At 41.5% G+C, this 20240-nt stretch overlaps 1 protein-coding gene across 2 annotated transcripts; it reads right to left on the reverse strand.

The window, feature by feature from the left end:
• Window positions 1-8402: 8402 nt before the first annotated feature.
• On the reverse strand, window positions 8403-13211 carry LOC115687719 (NAC domain-containing protein 37). Of its 2 annotated transcripts, XM_056313647.1 has the most exons (4): window positions 13068-13211; window positions 11111-11303; window positions 10449-10724; window positions 8403-9149 (listed from the first exon to the last, which is right to left on the reverse strand). In XM_056313647.1, exons 2-4 carry the CDS (start codon window positions 11274-11276, stop codon window positions 8530-8532), a joined length of 1062 nt encoding a protein of 353 aa, XP_056169622.1. In that variant the 5' UTR covers window positions 11277-11303; window positions 13068-13211; the 3' UTR covers window positions 8403-8529. The 2 variants fall into 2 exon arrangements, with proteins under 2 accessions (XP_056169622.1, XP_056169621.1); XM_056313646.1 differs by lacking the exon at window positions 13068-13211 and having other exon boundaries at window positions 11114-11291.
• Between the last annotated feature and the right edge of the window lie 7029 nt (window positions 13212-20240).

The following is a 20240-nucleotide window of genomic DNA, read 5'->3' on the forward strand; positions in this document are numbered from 1 at the left end:
TCTTATACTAACTGCAAAGTCAGTTTCTAGCGACTGAAGCAACAAACTGGAAGTGATTTATAAGTGAAGACTACTAGTTAACGTATGACACCGATGTCCCCTACCTGGCGGCTGAATTAGCATCCGCATAGATTTAGTTTGACTCGTTATCGATGGTATTAGAACATTAGATATTGCGGAGTAAATATCATGTGGCATATGTATGCAACGTGCTCCAAATGCTACGATAGTTAGCATGATGAGTCCATGGCTTTTCATGTGCCACTCCTGGAGAAACTCGCTGCATAGCGTAGTCCTCTTTAATCTGGGAGAAAAATTATCCAAAAAATCTTAAACTTATTATATTTTTGTCAATTCAATTCAAAACATTTTAATCGTGTTAATTGATTCTTATATTTTTTCACATTTTGCCAATTGAGTCCATTCAGCCAATTTGGCCAGAATTTGTTGACGAGATGTCAGTCATCTTGCGTGGCATGACCGGTGTTGAAGTTGACAATTTTTTTATTTTAAATATTTTTTTGAATTTTTTTCTCCTCTTTTCCTTCTTTACTTTTTTTTTTCCTTTCTCTTTTTTTTTTTCTCTTTTCTTTTTCCCTCCACTTGCCATCGTCGAACCTTCGCCAGCAAGGGTGGCCCTTGCCCTGAATTTTTTTTGCTCTCACTTTTCCTTCTTTACTTTTTTACCTTTCTCTCTTCTTTTCTTTTTCCCTCTACTTGCCATCGCTAGACCTCCACCGGCCTCATGCAAGGGCCACCCTTGCTAGGTTGGCCATGGCGGCCCTTGCCCTTGCGTAGGCAAGCCTCGCCTATTTGGCGAAGGATTGCCCCCACTAGCTTGGCAAGGCGGCCCTCACCCTTACCTTGGCGAGGGCGACCCTTGCTTGGGTGAGGGCTGCTCTCACTTGATCCGGTGAGGGCAGCCCTCGCCTGAGGCCTAAGACCTTCGCCAGCCATCGATGAGGTTCAACGATCGTCAGCAGAGGGAAAAAGAAAAAGAAAAAAGGAAAAAAAAAAGAAAAAAAGAAAAGAAGAGAAAGGGAAAAAAAGGTTAAGAAGGAAATAAAAAGAAAAGAAAAAAAAGAGGAAGAATAAAAAATTTGAAAAAATATTATTAAAAATCGACCACGTTAGTGCTGGTCGTGCCACGTAGGACGGTCGGCGTCTACGTCAGAGATTTTCCAGTCAAAATTGGCTGGATGGGCTCAATTGGCAAAATGTGAAAATGTTTAAAATTTAATTGGCGTAATTAAAAGATTTATGACTAAATTGACAAAAGTGCAATAAGTTTGGGACTTTTTGGACAATTTTCCCAATCCGGGACGCGGAGTAAGGGTAAATTCTCGATTTCCTTAGTTTATATCATGAAACAATCTGCGAAATGCATGGCACCAAATACTCATTTACTTTCTAAATTATTTTCCTGTCATGATCTCAGAAGAGCCTAACCTTACCAAAGTACTTTAGAGGATCTAGATCTAATATATATATATATATAAACAGTTATATGGAATTCGAGACCACTCAAGCGTTCTACTGAGGTTTTTTCCCTATTAGCTCTATTTCATATCGGAACTGCTCCAGTTATCTGCTGACCAAGCTCCTCGTGACTTGTCTTGGACATACTCGGGTGATGCGGGAGCATTGAGCTCTATTGATTAACTCTTTGAAGATTTCGATTCTACATGCTAGTTATCAATACACAAGAATGGTAGTGGATTGACTATCAAGTTATCGATTAAGGAGTTGTCGATTTTCCTTACCAATCAGATTTTCAGACTAGTTGCTGGTTTCAAATCTAATCAACAACATATCTATGTGAGGCTATTTTGAGTAATTTCCCCGGATATTTGTTGATCTCTTGAGATGGTTATTTTTTGGTCAAGGCTAGTGAACTAATTTATAGTCTAAGTTTAGTTACTTTGCATCTGGTCAAGTGTCATTAGTTCTATTTTTATGAGTCATAAGTGCATTGTAAGTTTCAAGAGTCAAAATTCAAGTTTCTATGTGTTTTAAATACATTTTTTATTTCCTAGGTCTTTATTGTGTTCTGTAGTTTCTATATCATTAATGTTGGGTAGTTCCCATGTCTTTAATGTTTGTCTATTTCCTATGTATTAGTTCTTCTATAAATAGAAGCGAATTCTCATATGTAAGAAAAGTTGATGAATATTGAGAATATATGAGATTTGTTTATGTGTGATCAAATATATATCCACGGTTTCTATATCCCGGAAAGTGGATTCTTTCTTGATAGTGAGCCAAGAAGCCCTGTATCATCGGCCGATGGTTTTCTTGTAGGCCCTAGTGTTGAGTTTCTCCTATATCGAAGTCTTGTGTCCTTGGCAAGTGCTTTGTCTTGTAAGTCTTGGTAGTGAAGTTCGTCAATGCCGGTCTTTATCCTTGATTGGTGGCACGTCCTGTATGCCTTCGTTCTGATCATAATCGATCCCGCATTTGCATTCATCCATTGACATCCATCCCCATAGACTCTAATTTATTCTCGATTCCATCGACATCATTCAGAAAAAATCACTCGCCAGCCCCCCTTAACCGCATCATAGGGGCACGGGACTCACCATCTTCGGTACTTATGGCCATTCAACTCTTTCGTTAGAGCGCTTTGAACATCTCCGTCAACGTGAATTTGGCTCGCGACCTCTGCTCCTTCCGAGCAGGTGTAGCTGTACAACTGACGAAGGGCTCGCCATCTGCAATTCTCTTGAACCACCTCCCTCTGAGCAGCCACATCGCCAATTGCTGCTAAGCAACATCGATGAGGAAGACATGTCTCTGTAGTAGTAAGCCCGTAGGTCCAAAGTGAAGGGAACTACTAGTACTACTACAGCGTGCCGTGAAGTGAAACCTTATCTCAAACTTTTCTCTCAGTGGTCTCTGTGCATGGCTCCGAGGGGACATGTGGAACAAGGACACGCGACACGAGCGAGCATGCCCGGCCGGCGCCACCAATTGGTTCCGCGCATGCCAGACAGCCCTCGGTCCCGCCTCTCGACCCCACACGTTCCTCAGCTTCGTTCTCTCGTTCCTTTGTGCTCCGTTTTTTTTTTTCGGGCAGAGCAAAACAAAAAGGTACGAAAAAGGTCAGATAAAACTAAAAACGAGAACAAAGTTGGTACATTGTTTAATGTGCCCTCAGTTGTTGTTTTTATATAGGACTGAGAAGAATCTCGGACGAATGATCTCCATCCTACTTACTTGATCTTTTTGACCAAGCGTTTGAAGTTTCTTTCCCCTTGTATGTGTGTCATTATGTATGTAGCACCTATATTGATTGCCGACCCTATAGTTACTTTTAAACTTGCTAGAGGATGCGGCCTTAGTGCAATCAAATATGTCTATCTCAAATGGTTGACACCGATCATTTCGTAGTGGGCTCGAAACCCTTTTAGATTAGTGACGTCCAGAAGTGGTAACTGTATCGGTCGCCTTTCTTCGCTTTTTTTTTTCCTTTTGCGAAAAGTTCCAGAATGACACGACTTGATAACTTTTAGTTTGTTTTACAAAAATCAACTTGTCATCGTTAGGAGTCAAAATTCGAGTTATATTAATATTGAGACGAAATGGCTCGCTCTATCAAACTTTACAAGTTACAGGAAGATAATTTTCTTGAGAAATCTTTGTGCGTGTTGTGCAGATGGAATTGGTAAGAAATCATACCAATTAAGGAGAATCAGTTTGTCTAATGCAAAAGAATAGAAACTTTTTTGTGCTGGTAAATTTCAATGAGTATTGATAAGTATTAATAAGCCGTTGGTGACAAAAAAAAATTGACTAGTCATTCTCTTCCAGGAAACTCGTTGGTAGTTTTCCAACACTTTTATGATTTTACAAACCTTTTTTTTAATACATTGAAAATTATACAATTTTTATAATAACTTATCAACTTTTATTTGCATAACTTGCTAACACTGTGAATTTGCCAACTCTTATGTGAAAATAATAATTCTTTGTTGAGAATACCAACCTAAATTACCGGGACTTACCAATTTTTGTTCCACTGAATAGCACATGTTATCGGGTTACAAATTCTTTATTTAAGCTACTAAGCGACATTTATTTGTGTTTTTTTTCCAACTTTTCTTGTCAATTACAATATGTTATTTGCATATTTTAGTAACGCCTAAAATGTATTAATATTTTTTTAAAGAAATTACCAACATTAATTAGACTTATCAGCTTTTCTCCAACTTAGCACCAACTAATTTAGGGTTACCTTCTCCTTTAAGTTACTTACCAAATTTATATTTCTTTTAATTACTAATTCTTTTTATCTCTACCAACTTTGATTTATATTTCTTAACTACGCCTCAAATTTATCAACCATTATACAAAAATAGTAACTTCAATTTAAGTGATGGATCAACCTTTCTTCAATAAAGTTATCAATTAATTATGCGTAACTCTTAGTTGAGTTAGTTACCGCCGTTTATTTCGTTTATTTTTTTTACCAAATTTTTTATTGGGTTAATTACTAAGGCGGTAAAAACGTTTGTAAGTTACTCAAAAAAAAGGTTGGTATCTTTCGCATAGTAATTAGTTTATTTAAGGCATCGGTAAGAAAGGTAAATAAAATTGGGTAAAGATAAGAGAAGTTTTCTTTTTTTTGTCAGAGGTAAAAGAAGTTGGTCATTCAAAAAAAAAAATCAAACGAACATTGGTAACCAACTCAAATAAGAGTTAGTAACGCAAAATTCATTGGTAAATTAAGCGTGAAATAGTGTTTGGTAAGCAGGACAAATAAATAGGGTAACTCAATGGAAAGATTAATTAAATGAAAGATAATCATATGAATGCCGGTAAGCAACTCAAACGGGAGTAGGCTATGATTTTTAGTTGTGACTTAGACTTGTTTAAAGAGCTCTGGCCAGTTTCTCGTTTCCATAGCAGTTGGGCATTTCCAACTGGGGTGTCTGAGCTAGTCTTTCGCTTACTAACAAGCTCTATCTAGCTTATACCAAACCGTGTTCTAAGGGGGTAGCTTATCGAACCCTTTTCACTACCAAAAGTTGAATGAATCAACAATTGTTGGCTTAAACACTTCAGCCGTAGTTTTTAGAGGTGAGCGGTTCAGGTTCCTTACAGATTCCATCTGGAACTTGGAACCTACCCTCGGATACAGGTTCCTCAGTTTTTGGAACCTGGAACTTACCCATCGGAACTTGGAACTTGAAACCTACCCTATCGCAGGTTCCAAGGTCTGACATGTTCTTTTTTTTATATTTCATTTTTAGTTAAAGAAAACCAAAATAAACGCAATAATACTGAACAAGCTTGTCATTCACCAAAGAGAATACAAAATGCTAATTTTCCTGGCATTACGGTTCAAATAAATACAATTAAAATGATAAGTCATTGCGCGAATCGATATTAGGGGTAAGCAGTTCCATATTCCGTACAGGTTCTACCTGAAACCTACCCATGATAATAGGTTCCTCATTTTTCGGAACATGGAACCTACCCTATCACAAGTTCTAGGGTCTATTCAGGTTCTACTTATATTATTAATTGAACAATTACAGTAAATCATCACCTTTAATAAAAACCTGCAGTGAACCTATCCACTTACTGTTATAATTCACTGACCACAACTTATATTTAGACATACGAAAAATACGAAACATTAACAAGTCATAAAATGAAAGTTCAAACTAGTGGTTCCAGATTATACACTCATCACCTACGCCATGAAACACCGTAGGATCACGCGAAGAGATAGACCAAGAAAAAACACAAAAAACTTGTTTAGGTTTCAGATTTCAGGTTTTACCTAGCTAGAGCCCGGAACCTACCCGTTGAAACAGGTTCTCCAATTTTTTGAATCTGGAACCTACCCGTTGAAACATGTTTTCTAATTTTTTGAACCTGGAACCTACCCTGCATACCTTGGAACTTGAAACCTGTAGGTTTCCACCAGCCAGGTTCTCAGGTTCCAGATTCTACTCTGGAACCATGCTCATCCCTAATAGTTTTAAACATGACATACCATGTAAGCTATACTCCATTTCTTGCCTCTATGCTCATATCCACATATGCCAACATTAGCCCTGTGGACTAGCCAAACTCATTTTCTCCACTTCCCACCCCACATTATCCTCACTAGGGGGATTAGGTACATCTTCTGTAGCAACTTGTATGTTGTCACATACATTACTCTCAAGCACATTCTTACTCCAAAGATTCATATTCTAAAGTAAAAGCACATACCGATTATCGGGTCCTCGCTCTTGTCCCGCTGGACGTGCCAAAATGTGTTTCAACCGAAGTTCGCCAAATGGATGCCAAACCAAACTCCTCGATGAAGGCCAAACTTGAGATTGACAAATATGAAAAAGCACGTTGTCCTTGTATTATTGATCAAACGATTTACAGCTTAGAAAGGAAGGCATGCTAAGTTTATGGGCGCTCAAAGGTAAAGGTCGGCACCACGAGCTTTAAAACAAACTCACAGGAGCGAGAGATTGGCAAAATAAAATATGTAAACTCTTGTGATTTGGTTGAGAGAGCGTGTGTACTTGCGGTCTTAATCTTGCTTTTTTACTTTTTGTTTCGTGCCTGCCACGCCACGAGTGATTTCTACGTGCCTTTTTGAATTTTCAATCAAGTTTGGCCCCGTTCCTTCTGCCAAAATATTCGTACTTGGCATTGAACTGTTTCTGTGACTGTCGTGGAGATTTGGCACGTTCTTTTATTATACCGTATTTGATATTTTAGAATCGTTCCGCAGCTAACTGATAAAATTATAAAAAAAAAGTCTTAAATATATTACATTTGTGAAATTTTTTAATTTGCCAAATTAATTTTAAATCTTTTGACGATATGTCAATGTAGTCCTTCCAATCAATTTTGATTGGAAATTGATGATGCGGACGCTAGTAGTGCCACGTTGGATGACCGGTACTGACGAAAATTATTTTTTTAAAATTTTTTAATTTAAAAAAAATTGATTTTATTATTTTATTATTTTTTTCTTTTCCTTATTTTTTCCTACCAAGTCTAATGAGGATCGTCGGTCACAGGTGAGGGCCACCTGACCCTCGTCGACCATAGACGAGGGCTAGCAAGGGCTTCGCAGCCCTCGCCAGGCTTGGAAGAAAAAAAAGGAAAAGAAAGAAAGAAGAAAAAAAATTGAGTTAATATTATGAAAAACCCCAAACCGGTACACTTGTGATAAATTTATCCCAGACTAATTTTTTGACCACCAAAAACCCCAAACTGGTACACTTGTGACAAATTTATCCCAAACTAATTTTTTGACCATAAAAAACTCTAAAGTGGTACACCTGTGACAAATTTTGCCCTCCGTTATTTTTCGTTAAATTATATTGTTAAATTGTTAAGATAAATGACACGTGATAGTTGATAAATGTATCACTTTTGGGATTTTACGCTCTATTTGTCGCAAGTGTACTAATTTGTGATTTTTTTTGTATTAATTCAAAATTTGTCACAAATGTACAAGTTTAAGGTTTTTTGGGATCAAAAAATTAGTTTGGGGCATATTTATCATAGGTGTACCAGTTTGGAGTTTTTGATGGTAAAAAAATTAGTTTAGGGTAAATTTGTCATGGATGTAACAGTTTGGGGTTTTTCATGGTATCAATCCAAAAAATTATAAAAACTATCTACTTCAGCGATGGTCGTACCGCGTAGGATGATTAGTATCCACGTTAGTGATTTCCGATTAAAATTGGCCGAGTGGACTTAATTGATAAACCGTGAAAATGTTTAGTACTCAATTAGCAAAATTGAAAAGTTTAAGACCAAATTATTATAAGTGCAATAAATTTAAAACTTTTTTTTGGTAATTTCCTCTAACTAACTCCAGTTTACTCGAGTTGGCATTGTAAGTCTCTGGTACCATTAGATAGTTAATTCTGTTGATTTGACTGTTGATATTCATATCCGATTCCCTCAGGCTCCCATCATCGCGATTTCGTGTCATCTACCTACTTCCCCAAAATATCTTGAGATTTTTCATGAACATTCTCTCATCTTGAATTGTCGTCTTTTTCAGATCTAGCATCGCTCGTTGCCGATCCTCATTTTCGCTCGTTGATGCCGGAGGTCTTTCTTGTGCTAGCCATGCCATATTTTGGCGTCAAGAATGAGAAATGGAAAATTGGTTATGAATTCTAGGAGCAACAACAAAATCCACTGTGAAATTCCACAATTGTCGCGATAAATTTCTAATAACCGATCAGGCATATGGAGTGGGGTGACAATTATCTGGGTTTTCAACATAACGTTTCTTCGTAGCTTTGACTCTAAAAAATCTAGTATGACTCAACCTTTTTCCTAGCTTTGACCGTAATTATTATATCTTAGAATTGATTCAAATGCTTCTTACTCAGAGAGAGAGATAGAGAGAGAGAGAGAGAGAGATTCAAACTTTCACAACCCACTTTGTTCAATAGAAATAATATCCACTCTTCATCATTCAAGGTGAGAGGGCCATATGTGCTCTTATCATATATATAAATATATATAACCTTTCTCTTCCTTACAAATTCATAGTTTATCAAACAAACATATGCCCGCGTCGCATTCGGCGCCTGAAGTCAAGAAACCGCTCAACTTGGTTGCTTCGCATTCTCGGGCACTCTCGAGCAACATCAGAGCCATGTCCGAGCTATCATGATGATCAAAGCTTGCGGTTAAACCATCGCCCTCATACCTCTCCTCTTGACTCAACTGAGAAGCAACGAACTTGTCAAGGGCCCTCCAATCGGTCACTCTCTTATTGGAATCATCATCATTATGTTCCTCTAAGGGCTCGTTATTGTTGCTGTTGTGGTTGTTGTTATTGATTTCAGACATTAGCGAAACCGAGCTCATCGGCCTCTTCATCAAGGGAAGAGATGGGCTCTCTAGCTGAGGAAGCTGTAGGAAGTAGTTTTCGTCCGGGTTGAAGAGCTTCAGGTTCTCCGCCGCTTCTATCTCTTGCTTGCATGCAAAGCTCGAACTGGGCATGTAGCTGAGGACTGGCCTCGAGATGCACTCGGCCGGGTCGATGACCGAGCTCGTGCCGCTTTGCTCGTCGTAGAAGTAGCTCGTGTCCCAGCCTTCGAGGGAACTCTTGGTCAGCCCGTTGGTCCGTTTCTTGAACGCTCGACAAACCACCCATCCTTCTTCCTGAGAAAGAATTCTCCAATGTATCAGATAAGGAAATTCACTACACAAGAAACTTGTGCATCATACTAAATAACCATTTGCCTTATTGGGAAAGAGACATTACCAGAGTGCACGATATTTGCGAAGAGGAAAGTATAGATGTGGACCAAATTAAAAGCAAATGAAGAATTTGTACAGCAGAAAGAAGAGAAGTGCAAGAATGCGAGATGTTTTTTAATAAATACAATGAAATACACAAAAGACATCTAAGAGACTCATAAAGTTGCAAGTTGTTTTCCGTCTAATAATTTATCCATCCCAATGGTAAAAAGTGCAATCAATTTGCGCATTGTGTGTTGACAAAGACTTGGACAAAACACCGAGATGTCTAGGTGAGCTCGCGAGCAAAATCCGCAAATCATGCCTAACATATAAAAGGTGAAAAAAGGACCAAGAAAACCGAGCTTCTTCCTTTCTCCCGCTGTCCCTTTTATAGCATCATATACTCCTTGATATATACACTTTAGTGAGCTTCCTTTTTGATTGATAAAGTGAAGGAGGAGATAGTCAATGACGAGAGAGAGAGAGAGAGAGAGAGTCTACCAAGAGGGGAAACGGAATATTTCTTTTTCGACAAACACATTGAGTGCAAAGTGCATACCGGGAAAGGGAATCGAACAAAGTCGTGCATGCATTTTGCTTTTAACACAGCACCTTTTGACTTTGTTATGGTGGAGGCCGATTTACACCAAATAACTTGAACAGATTGAAGTTATCTACTGGTCTACTCTATGAAATAAATGTGTTAAGTGAAACACGGATTTAATGCATCAATTTAGTAAATCAGTCTTATATAGTATATCAAGCTTTGTTCCATTTTCTTACAGGAAAAAAAAGAGAGCATCATTTGGAGCTTGGAAACAGAAGCAGGTTTCTTGTGAGAGGCTATCATCTTATAGGGGAGAAAGAGAGAGTTATTTTCTCGACCCATGCTAGGTCAAAGGCACTGTTTAAAAGCTCATGCCGGAGACAATGATGACTATTCTCCCTTATCCACTCGAATTCGCATGCTCAAAGGAACTATGCTGTATGTGTTCATGAGAAAGAAGAGAGAAAAAGCATGTGCGGAACAATGCGGCAATTTATTGGCGTGATATCATCGTTTTAGAATGATGTCATTCGTCAGTATCTCCGACAGAGATTAAGAATGCAAACCCTTTTATTGATGGTATAATGTCAAACTAGCATTCCCTCTCTCGGGGCATAGAAGTCACTGTGGAGAGAGAGAGAGAGAGAGAAGCAGAGGTATACAGTACTTGCCTGAGGTGGTCCATTCTCATCAGATTCGAGCCGATACTCATGCATGATCCAGTCGGTCTTCTGACCATTCGGAGCCCTTCCTCGGTAGAAAACCAGGGTCTTCCTCATGCCGATCAACTTGGCCTTATCGTAAACGGCCTTGTCTCTCCCGGTTGCTTTCCAAAACCCAGCAATGGTGGCTCTGTTGGTCCTCGTTCCTGTTGGGTACTTCTTGTCTTTATGGCTAAAGAAGTACCACTCATTTTGCTCCTCATACCCAATCCTGCATCTCTCTGACCATCCATAACCCCCAAGAAATGAGTTAAAAGAAGTCTAATGGGAAAAAAAATATGCAAAGTAGGGTTACGAGTCAAGAGGTTAAGTATGTGTGGTTTTATTGGTGATCACAGTTAGATCTAGCCATTCTGCGGCTAGGTTTTATTGAAGAACCTTCTTCTTTTGTATTCAAATAAGGCACCCACAATCAACATCACCTATAGATACACACTTATGCGTTCGAGGGTTCTTGAGTTGGATCGGTCTCGATTTAAAGAAGCCACATACTCACATAGATAAGGATCTACCTCAAGAAGAAGCTGACTGATCTTTGTACTCACCAGATCATGAACTTGCTAGATTTAGATAATCTATATATACTAGGAAAGAATTAAGATGCTACTACCTTGGAGATCCCATGGTTCGATTCTGTACAGATCAATGTCTCTAATAACGTCGAGGTCGATCTTCTGAGAGGCGACTTTCTTCCTCAGATAGTAGCCGACAAGCTCCTCATCGGTCGGATGGAACCGAAACCCCGGCGGTACACTTGACTCCATCGACTCCATGGCAACTTAAATTATTTTTCTAACACACTGCATCAAATCCACCACCATGACATAAAACACTTATTATCCTTTTGCGACTCTTAAATCATGATCAATTTGATCAAACTTGAAGAGAGGAGGAGAGAAACAGATTAAAAAAACTAGACAAGAGAGTTTGAACTTAGAAGGAGAAGAAAATAGGAGAAACAATTAAAAAGAAATGATGGGCCCTTTTAGAGAAAGGTGGCAATTGCTATAGAAATGTGTATAGAATCATAGCTCATTTGGTGGTGAGCAATGTTCACCCATTTGTTACCACACAGCAAGAGAAATGATAAGAGCCTAGCTATTAGCAGGTTGTTGAAAAATAGAACCACACCCATCATTTTTTATTCACAATGATATGTGTCCTAGCTAGGGATAAAAAGAAAAAAGGTGTGAAAAAAGGTAGAGAGAGTATGCAATCATGATTCATAAGAGTGTGGTTTTTCTGATGAAAACTAAGAGGCTAAGACAAGGTTATGGTCACTTGGTATGTGTTTTGTGCAGGTGTTACAAGCTAGTGGTTTGTGCTAATGATGTTGTCTTGTGTTGGTAAATGGTGGGAATGATTCATCAAGAACGGAGTCTCTACTAAAATAATACAAACAATTAAAATCAACGGCAATGAAATGAATGCATCTAGAAACTTTAATGAACATCAAACATATTAATAAGCATTCCAGAAGGCTAGCTAACAAAACAAATAATTACTTTTTCTGGAAGAAGTTTTCCTATTATATCAATATACAGTAAAAGGAGGAGATAACCTAAGCTCCCCCATAAAAATGTTTTATTAAGCTTCGAACGGGACGAGAGAGGAAGACGAGGATGACGTCATTACTGGTTAGCACGCGCTGTTCCTTGTGAAAGCAAAAAGGTAGTTAAGGGATGAGAGAGAGAGAGAGACAGAGACAGAGAGAGAGAGAGAGGACACCATTCTTGAATTTCGAAAGGATGAGAGAGAGAGGGAGAGAGAGAGAGAGAGAGAGAGAGAGAGAGAGAGAGAGAGAGAGAGAGAGAGAGAGCATAAAAGGGGCTTTCTGAAAGAAAATCATGTAAAGAGCTTCCGAGGGTTCTGTCTGTTTGTCGATAATTTGGCTTGCACAACATCTGACCTATCTCTATCTCTGTGTTTACATTGCAAGAGAGCGAAAGTCTAGGGGGTGAATGATTCGTCAGAAACAACGCATCACGACTGAATTCTTTCTGATACTCGTCTGTCACTGGCCAGCAGAGAAAGAGAGAGAAGGGTGTAGATACTCGAGTTGTGTACAGTATAACTAATGTGGTTCATCGGGAGGGGAGAGAGAGAGAGAGAGAGAGAGAGAGAGAGAGAGAGAGAGAGAGAGAGAGAGAGAGAGAGAGAGCTATTACCCCGCATCTTTTCATGACAAAACTTGCCATTCTGAGGTAATCTAACTTTCTGGGTGTGAGCTTTCTACGGTTAAATGTTCATGCAGATCAGACCAACAGCCTTGTGCTGATGAATGACAGAGAGAGAGAGAGAGAAGAAGAAGAAGAGAATAAAGAAGAAATCAAACAGCACCAATCCTAAAAAACTGGAAGCTGTATCAGAAGCGTAGCTGAGACTGAGGAAGTCAGAAAACCCTAATCCACACGAGGAAGAATTCAGCCGCGAGTAAACGAGTTGAAGCCAGGATGAATTCGGTTGAAGAACTGGACAAACTCAGACTCAACAACAACCATAAACAAAAGAAGACGAGGAGACAAGACCAAACTAATCCCATAAGAATCAAACCCATCCCTCACCTTGGACAAACTTCAATAAAACAAGAAGAGATCAGCTTGCAGGGTCGGTGCAACAATTACTGGTTGGAGACAGAAGCTCTTAAAGAAGAAGAAGACAAAGGAGGGTGACACAGAGAGAGAGAGAGAGAGAGAGAGAGAGAGAGAGAGAGAGAGAGACAGAGAGATGGAAGAGGAAGGAGAGTGGATGGAGAGAATATAAAAAGAGGAAGGAAGAGAGGACCGCTCGATTGCGCATGGGGGGTATTATGGTTGGCTGTCCCCCCCTCCAGCTGCTCACGTCATCCCTCCTCAACCTTCTTGTCCTGCCCTATGCAAACTCTCTCTTCCTCCAAAAGCTTCGGGTCCCTTCTCTCCCTTTTGCTGCTGTTTCTTTGGCTCGTCAAAGATATTTTGGTCGTTCATTCCTAGTTTAACGACAGTGGGACAAAACTTCCTAGTTTTCATCCCCTTTGGATTCAATTATTCTTGGATGGGAAACTTACAAAACGACCCCGGTCCAATGCACATTTTTTTTTTTTCAAAAGACTCTCCGGAACGAGACTCTTCTCGACTTATCTCGGGTATGTACCATGTCATGTTTCGGCTGATCCCCCTTTATCTCATTGCCAATGCTAAAACACCCTAAGGGGTGAAACTTGAGTAAAAAGATTGGGAGAGAGAAAGAGAGCAGTTAGGGGTTTCAACTTAAGAATTCGCATCGAAGGATCTTCTTGTAGGAAATCTCGTTCAAGCGAAAAAGCAAATAATTTGATGTAGGTTTGGTACAATATTAATCTTCTCATAAAATAGTATGAAAGCATTGCGGGTGATTAAATATGCCAATCTTTCAAACCTTGCATATATCTGGTGGCTTTATTAGATCAATGAAAATTATAAGGAGATTTTTTCCAATTATTTAATTCGAAATCTTTTAATCTTCATAAGGAAGTCAATAAAGAACTTTTCCTTCAAAAATAAAAGCAGATAAGACCCTAATTAGCCCCGATCCATGTCCTCCTCTAATTTTTCACCCAAACCAGAATATAGATATGAATTATTTTTCAATTAATTAAATTTGTATATAGTAATGATCTTATAATCTGTAACCCGTCAATAAAAAAAATACGGTTATAATAAATTTTTCTCAACAAGGGAAGGAAGAAAGAAAATAGGCTCGCCTTGCCCGCGCTCCTCCAATTTATCATCTAACAATCGCGAGATGCCCGAGATATTAACGCCGAATCACTTGCCACTCTGGCACGACACGAAACCCCTCCCGTGCCACGTGTCGCCGCCAAAGGAACCGCCCGACCAAAGCGCGTGAGCGGCTCAGAGCCCACGTGGCCAACGGCCCATCCCACCTGGCGGCTTCCCCCTCTCCAGTTCTCTAGTCAATTTTACCACGTTGCCCCTCAACGACGTCGGACTAGATTATGCGGACCATCTATGTTTTCGTTTCCTAATGAAAATGCATGATTCCTCATTCAAATGTTCAGAAGAGGAGAATTCAAATAGGTGATAATTTAGGATATATGTATTTGTGAATCACTTCACCGCTTCGCGAACTCTCAATTTTCATGTAAAAGCTTGTCGCGACCGAACTCCCGAGCCCTTTTTTAAACGACATGCAAAGAGAAGGGGGGCTCGCCTGGTACGTGCTAAGTCTAGGTTCGGGACTTAACTCGGGCTCTCCCAAGCCCATACCATATCGCGACTTAGGGTTTAAGTGTTTAACATGCAAGTGGTTTATATCAAGGAGTCGCCACTAATCGATTTGGGGTGGGTCGATTAGAAACCCAAATAGGGTGATGGGAGAATCACCCTATTCCTACGAACCAGAGATTAAATGAGTTCGGGGACTTGGTTACACTAGTTGGATAACTAATGCCCTTTCGGTACCTTTTTACCCTGTTCATTTATGAAAACATTTGTCAGGCAATTTGGATTGATTTTAGGACCTTTCTCCTAATATGTGAGGTGATCAAGCGAGTGCATAATCAGGAACGATCAGCAGTCAGGAACACAGCAATTCATGCAGCCTAAGGTTCTAACCCTAACTAAGTCAGATGACATTCAAAAACACAACATTCATGCAATTGTATTAAAAACATGCATAACAATACAACGGTAATAAAAACTAACATGCAAATACTACCGCGCAACCTCAGGCTTGTCTAATTTAAATAAGACAAAAATTTACAAAATAATATCACATTAGATTAAAACAACAACAATATATCACATAAAATAAAATTTTTTTTTTTTAAAAAAAAATAAATAAATAAAATAAAAAAAATAAAATAAAATACGAAATATTTTTTAAATAAAAAAAACAAATAAAAAAGAAGAAAGAAAAAGAAAGAAAAGAAAAAAAAATTTGAAAATTTTTGAAAATTTTTTTTAAAAAGCAGTAAAATAAAATAAAATAAAAATAAATAAAAAAAAAGGGATCCGGACCGGGTCGGAACCGACCCGGGTCAACGGATCCGACCCGGTCGTTGACCTGGGTCGGATCGGCTGGACCGGGTCGGCTGGACCGACCCGGGTCAACGGATCCGACCCGGTCGTTGACCCGGGTCGGATCGGCTGGACCGGGTCGGCTGGACCGACCCGGGTCGGATCGGCTGGACCGGGTCGGCTGGACCGACCCGGGTCAACGGATCCGACCCGGTCGTTGACCCCGGTCGGATCGGCTGAACCGGGTCGTCTGGACCGACCCGGGTCAACGGATCCGACCCGGTCGTTGACCGGGTCGGATCGGTGAACCGGCTGGACCGACCCGAGTCAACAGATCCGACCCGGGGCGTTGACCGGGTCGGGTCAACTGAACCGGGTCAGGCCGAACCGGTGGGAGCAGCCCCCGTCGAAGCCAAAAACGGCCTCTCACCGGCCGACACGCACGGCGCCGCCCCCAAATCGGCCTCCCGGGAGTAAAACCAAGCCTCTCCACCCACCGGGTCACCGTCCGACCGCTGTTCACGGCCGGCGACCAAAACAAAAACCGGTTTCATTGAGGACTTTTGTCGAACGGATGGTGTGCGCTTCCAAAAACAACAAATCCCGAATTCCGGCGAACCGGAGGATTCAGCGAATCAACCTACCTTCGGTGAGGACACACGGACGGCGGGGGATGACGGTATGGGCCGGGATTCGCGCGAAACGGCCGGCGCGAGTCCCGGCCATACCGAGCAGAAAAACAGAGCAAAACAGAGGCGGTTCGGGCCGGACTGAGAGCTCACCGTCGACGGCGCGTCTGGGGCTTTCCGGTTGATCGGGGGGCGACGGCGACGCGGCGGGAACTCCGCAAAACCGACTTTCCCTTCTTTCTCTCTCAATTTTCTCTCTTTCTCTCTCAATTTTTCTCTCTCTCGTTTCTCTCTCAATTTTGCCGACCGGGGCTCTCTCTCTCCCTTTGGCTATTTATAGCCGGACGACGGTGCCCCTCTCGCTCCGTTACGTCCAGTAATGACGACGTGCCGTGCACCGGCCTACTGCGGCGCGCGACTTTCGCGGCCATTTAGGCCGGTGCAGAGGCGGGATCGCCGGTGAGGCGCAGAGCGAGACGAACAGGGAGCTGAGAGGGAGGAGGAGATAAGGGAAGCCGGGACAACGGGGAGGACGGGACTGGCAATTAATGCCAGTCCCGTCGGCGTGCTCTCTCGGCCTTCCTCTGGCCAGATAGCGACGGCGAGGAGCGGCGCCGCCGTGCGTCGGCGTGACGTCGCGAACAGGGGAGAACAGGGGCGAGAGAGCGACCGGCGAGGGGGAAGAAGAAGAAAGGGCTGGGCCGGGCCAGGCCCAGACGTGCGGGGGGGAAGAAAAAGAAAGAAAAAAAGAATGGGCCGGGGCCCAGGCGGGGGGAAGAAAAGGAAAAAGAAAAGGGCCGGGTCGGCCCAGCCCCGACCCGGCCCGAAATATTTTTTTTTTTTTTATAAAATTTTTGTTTAAAATTTAAGAAAATATGCTCTAATAGGCCCTATTAATGCACATATGCCTAATGTCTATATGCAATGCATTTAAATAGAAATATTTTTTTGTTTTAGGAATTAAAGAAAATTAATTCCTAAATTTTGTGTAATTAATTTTGGGCAAATTAAAAATAGGTGTCAACAGCTGCCCCTCTTTGAAGGTGAGCTCGCAGAGATTGAGCTCGCAGAGGTTACGTTCAAAGATAAAATGGCACCTAAATTTGGCCCATGCATGTTCAATGAATGTTATTTTTGGCGAGACCGGAGTCCCATTTTTTATGATGCGATAAGATGATGCGTGCTAAAGCAAATAAAAACATACCTGGGGCTACTTACCTTGCCGAAGGGTAGAGTAATTCCAGATGGTTGATATTGTGTGTCGAGGACCCGAACCTATCTTCGGTCGCCTTGACGGAAAAATGGTTTGTCTAGGACCCGAACCTTTCTTCGGTCGCCTTGACGGGGATTGTTTTTGTCTAGGACCCGAACCTTTCTTCGGTCGCCTTGACTGGGGAAATCGTCTGTCTAGGACCCGAACCTTTCTTCGGTCGCCTTGACTGACTGGATTTTGTTTGGTCTGTCTAGGACCCGAACCTTTCTTCGGTCGCCTTGACTGACTGGATTTTGTTTGTCAAAGTACCTGGGGGTCGTCGCCCGAGGGTTTGATGGTTTGCCTGGTGGGTCCTCGCCAGCAGGTCTTGAAAAGGCTCAAACGATGAGCACCTGGGGGTCCTCGCCCGAGGATTTGTTGTGAACATGGGGGTCAGTCCCATGCTCAGAGGGTGAACAACGGGGTCAATCCGATGTTCAGAGGGTGAACAACGGGGTCAATCCGATGTTCAATTGGTGAACAACGGGGTCACTCCGATGTTCAGAGGGTGAACAACGGGGTCAATCCGATGTTCAGAGGGTGAACAACGGGGTCAATCCGATGTTCAGAGGGTGAACAACGGGGTCAATCCGATGTTCAATTGGTGAACAACGGGGTCACTCCGATGTTCAGAGGGTGAACAACGGGGTCAATCCGATGTTCAGAGGGTACCGTAACAATCGTAGGTACATAGATTTTTGGAATCGGGCATGGGTAGAATATACTTACCTGGGCACGTTCCTGCCTCTTAAGGGCGTGTCTCCTGTCAGACAAATTTTTTGTGCAAAGACATACGTATTCATCGGAGAAATAGACAACTGAGGCTATTCTTGAATATCGTATGAAATATCTTGACCAGCTAGTCAAGATGCTTTTCTTTTTCAAAGGAGTACCCAATTTACCTTCTGGGTAGTTTGAAAAGAAATCTGATGAAATACCTGGGATTTCTTACCCGGAGGTTTGATGTATCATCTGCTGAATACCCGACCTTTTTCAGGGCATCTCTTTTGTGATGATAATGAGGGCTTTTCAGTGCCCGAATTTTCATGTTCTATCACTGGGGATTAGAACTCTGAGCTGCAAAAGCATGCTGTGTCAATTCCACTTGGGGAGCGGAAGAAATTTTCTGTGACATCTTTGGAGACGCTCCAAAGGTCATATGTTCTTTGAATCTTTGAGGATATTTTACCTGTCAAAGAGAGTTAGCGCAAACATGCATGCATTCATCAAGGATAGACAAGCTATGCTATTCCAGAATGCGCATTTGAAAATTCATGCATGATGATTTTGCCATGCTCATCACCAAACATCCACCGAGGGTAAATCAAGACAATTTTCGCTTGGGAGGTGGACTTCTCAAGATGTTGAACGAGGGATTCTCAGTCAGAAAGGACTTTCCACTCGCTCTCGTTGAAAAGGGCTATTTGTCCCGTCCATTAATGCGGGAACATCGAAAACTCTCAATCTGACCGTTATCACATCCGCAAGGGTCTGAGTTTTCTCGCAAGCAGTACGACGCTGCCAATCTGAGAGGTCTTCTTCAGGGTCGTAATGTAGGCTTGGTCAATGGCTTAATGAAGGTGACTGTTCAAGTCAAGGCCATGAAAGAAAATATCCTGCAATCATCTCCGGGTTTACAAGTCAAGAACCCTGCAAAACGAGATAGAAATAGTCTTGCTCGCACTTCCTCGAGCGTTGTTTATAAACATTTGAAATTTCACGTTAATTCAAGTGTCCTAGTCAGAAGAGACTTCATGAGGGACGTAACGTGGGCTCAGTTCACAGGTTGAGAAACGAAAGGATCGTTAGGCTCAAAAATGTGTGTAAGGGGGAGAGTTGGTGATCATCTTGGCATTGTCACCTGTCTTTTTCTTCATCATCAGGACTCTTTTGGAAAACTCCCTGGGTAATCCCTTGTTTTAGCTTCTTTGACAACTTTTTCTTGAGAAGCTTCTGCGTCCAGCATTTTCCCGGATACCATTCTATCTCTCGTGATGATCTTTGTCAAGACAGAGTTCCTAAAGTAGGAATTTGTATCGAAGAAGAACTCAAGTTTAACCCTTTGGGGTCGTCTTTTCATCGTTTTTCTTCTTCTCCTTTTTCTTTTTCTTTGTTTTTTATTCATGGGCATTGGCCTTGCTTTTACCAGGCACACTGCTTTTTCATGCCCCTAGTTTTCAGCATTTTTTTTGCTGCTCTTTTGGTATTGTCAGGACTAGCCTAAACAAGTTTGAGCAGAACAATGTTATTAGGCTCTTGGAGTCTTCATCTTGATTCGGTACTTTAGACCCTGATGCTCAAGCTGTGGTGACTTTTGCCTTGCCCCGGTGTAGGGGATGATCACCAACTGGGTTGGTACGAAATGAAATCGCCGGCTCAATTGGGCTAGCAAGGGATATAAGTGTATGGGATAGAAGAAGAACCGCTCTTCGTCATCCTAGGGCACTTAAATTTTTGTGAAAGTTCATCTGCAATAAAAACACTCAAAGATTAATGCAAATGAAAGCAAGAAAATTTCTATTCATCTTTTCACCTTGTGTGAGCTGATGCAGCTGATGATCATAGAAAATTTTAGATATTACAAACTCCTCATCCTTCTTGTCTTGCTCATCACTGTTATCAATAAGATGTTGGCATTTTGGACAAGCTTTAGTTTGCTGCTTCTCTCTTGACAAAGCCCTCTTAGCCTCGACTGTTCAGCCGTCGATGGTGTGCTTGTCTTGGAGGACTCTGTCGAGGACCGCCGGATCCGTAAGGACGACAAGGCCGAAACCACGGGAGTAGTGATCGAAAGGGAGGGACGCTCCTCTTGCTCCCTCTGAATTTGAATTCTCCCTGTGATGCTGATTTACCTCA

This window comes from Syzygium oleosum, unplaced genomic scaffold, assembly GCF_021117445.2.
Source record: "Syzygium oleosum isolate NSW1041296 unplaced genomic scaffold, Sole_v2.1 Sole_v2.08, whole genome shotgun sequence".
NCBI classification, from domain to species: Eukaryota; Viridiplantae; Streptophyta; class Magnoliopsida; order Myrtales; family Myrtaceae; genus Syzygium; species Syzygium oleosum.

Excerpts from the sequence above, each read along its gene's own strand:
- LOC115687719 (XM_056313647.1), bottom strand. The coding sequence starts at position 11,276 with ATGGAGTCGATGGAGTCAAGTGTACCGCCGGGGTTTCGGTTCCATCCG. Across the intron at positions 10,725-11,110 it reads ACCATGGGATCTCCAAGGTA|AGAGATGCAGGATTGGGTAT; the intron begins GTAGCATCTTAA and ends ATGGATGGTCAG. Across the intron at positions 9,150-10,448 it reads GAATGGACCACCTCAGGCAA|AAGGATGGGTGGTTTGTCGA; the intron begins GTACTGTATACC and ends TTTCTCAGGAAG.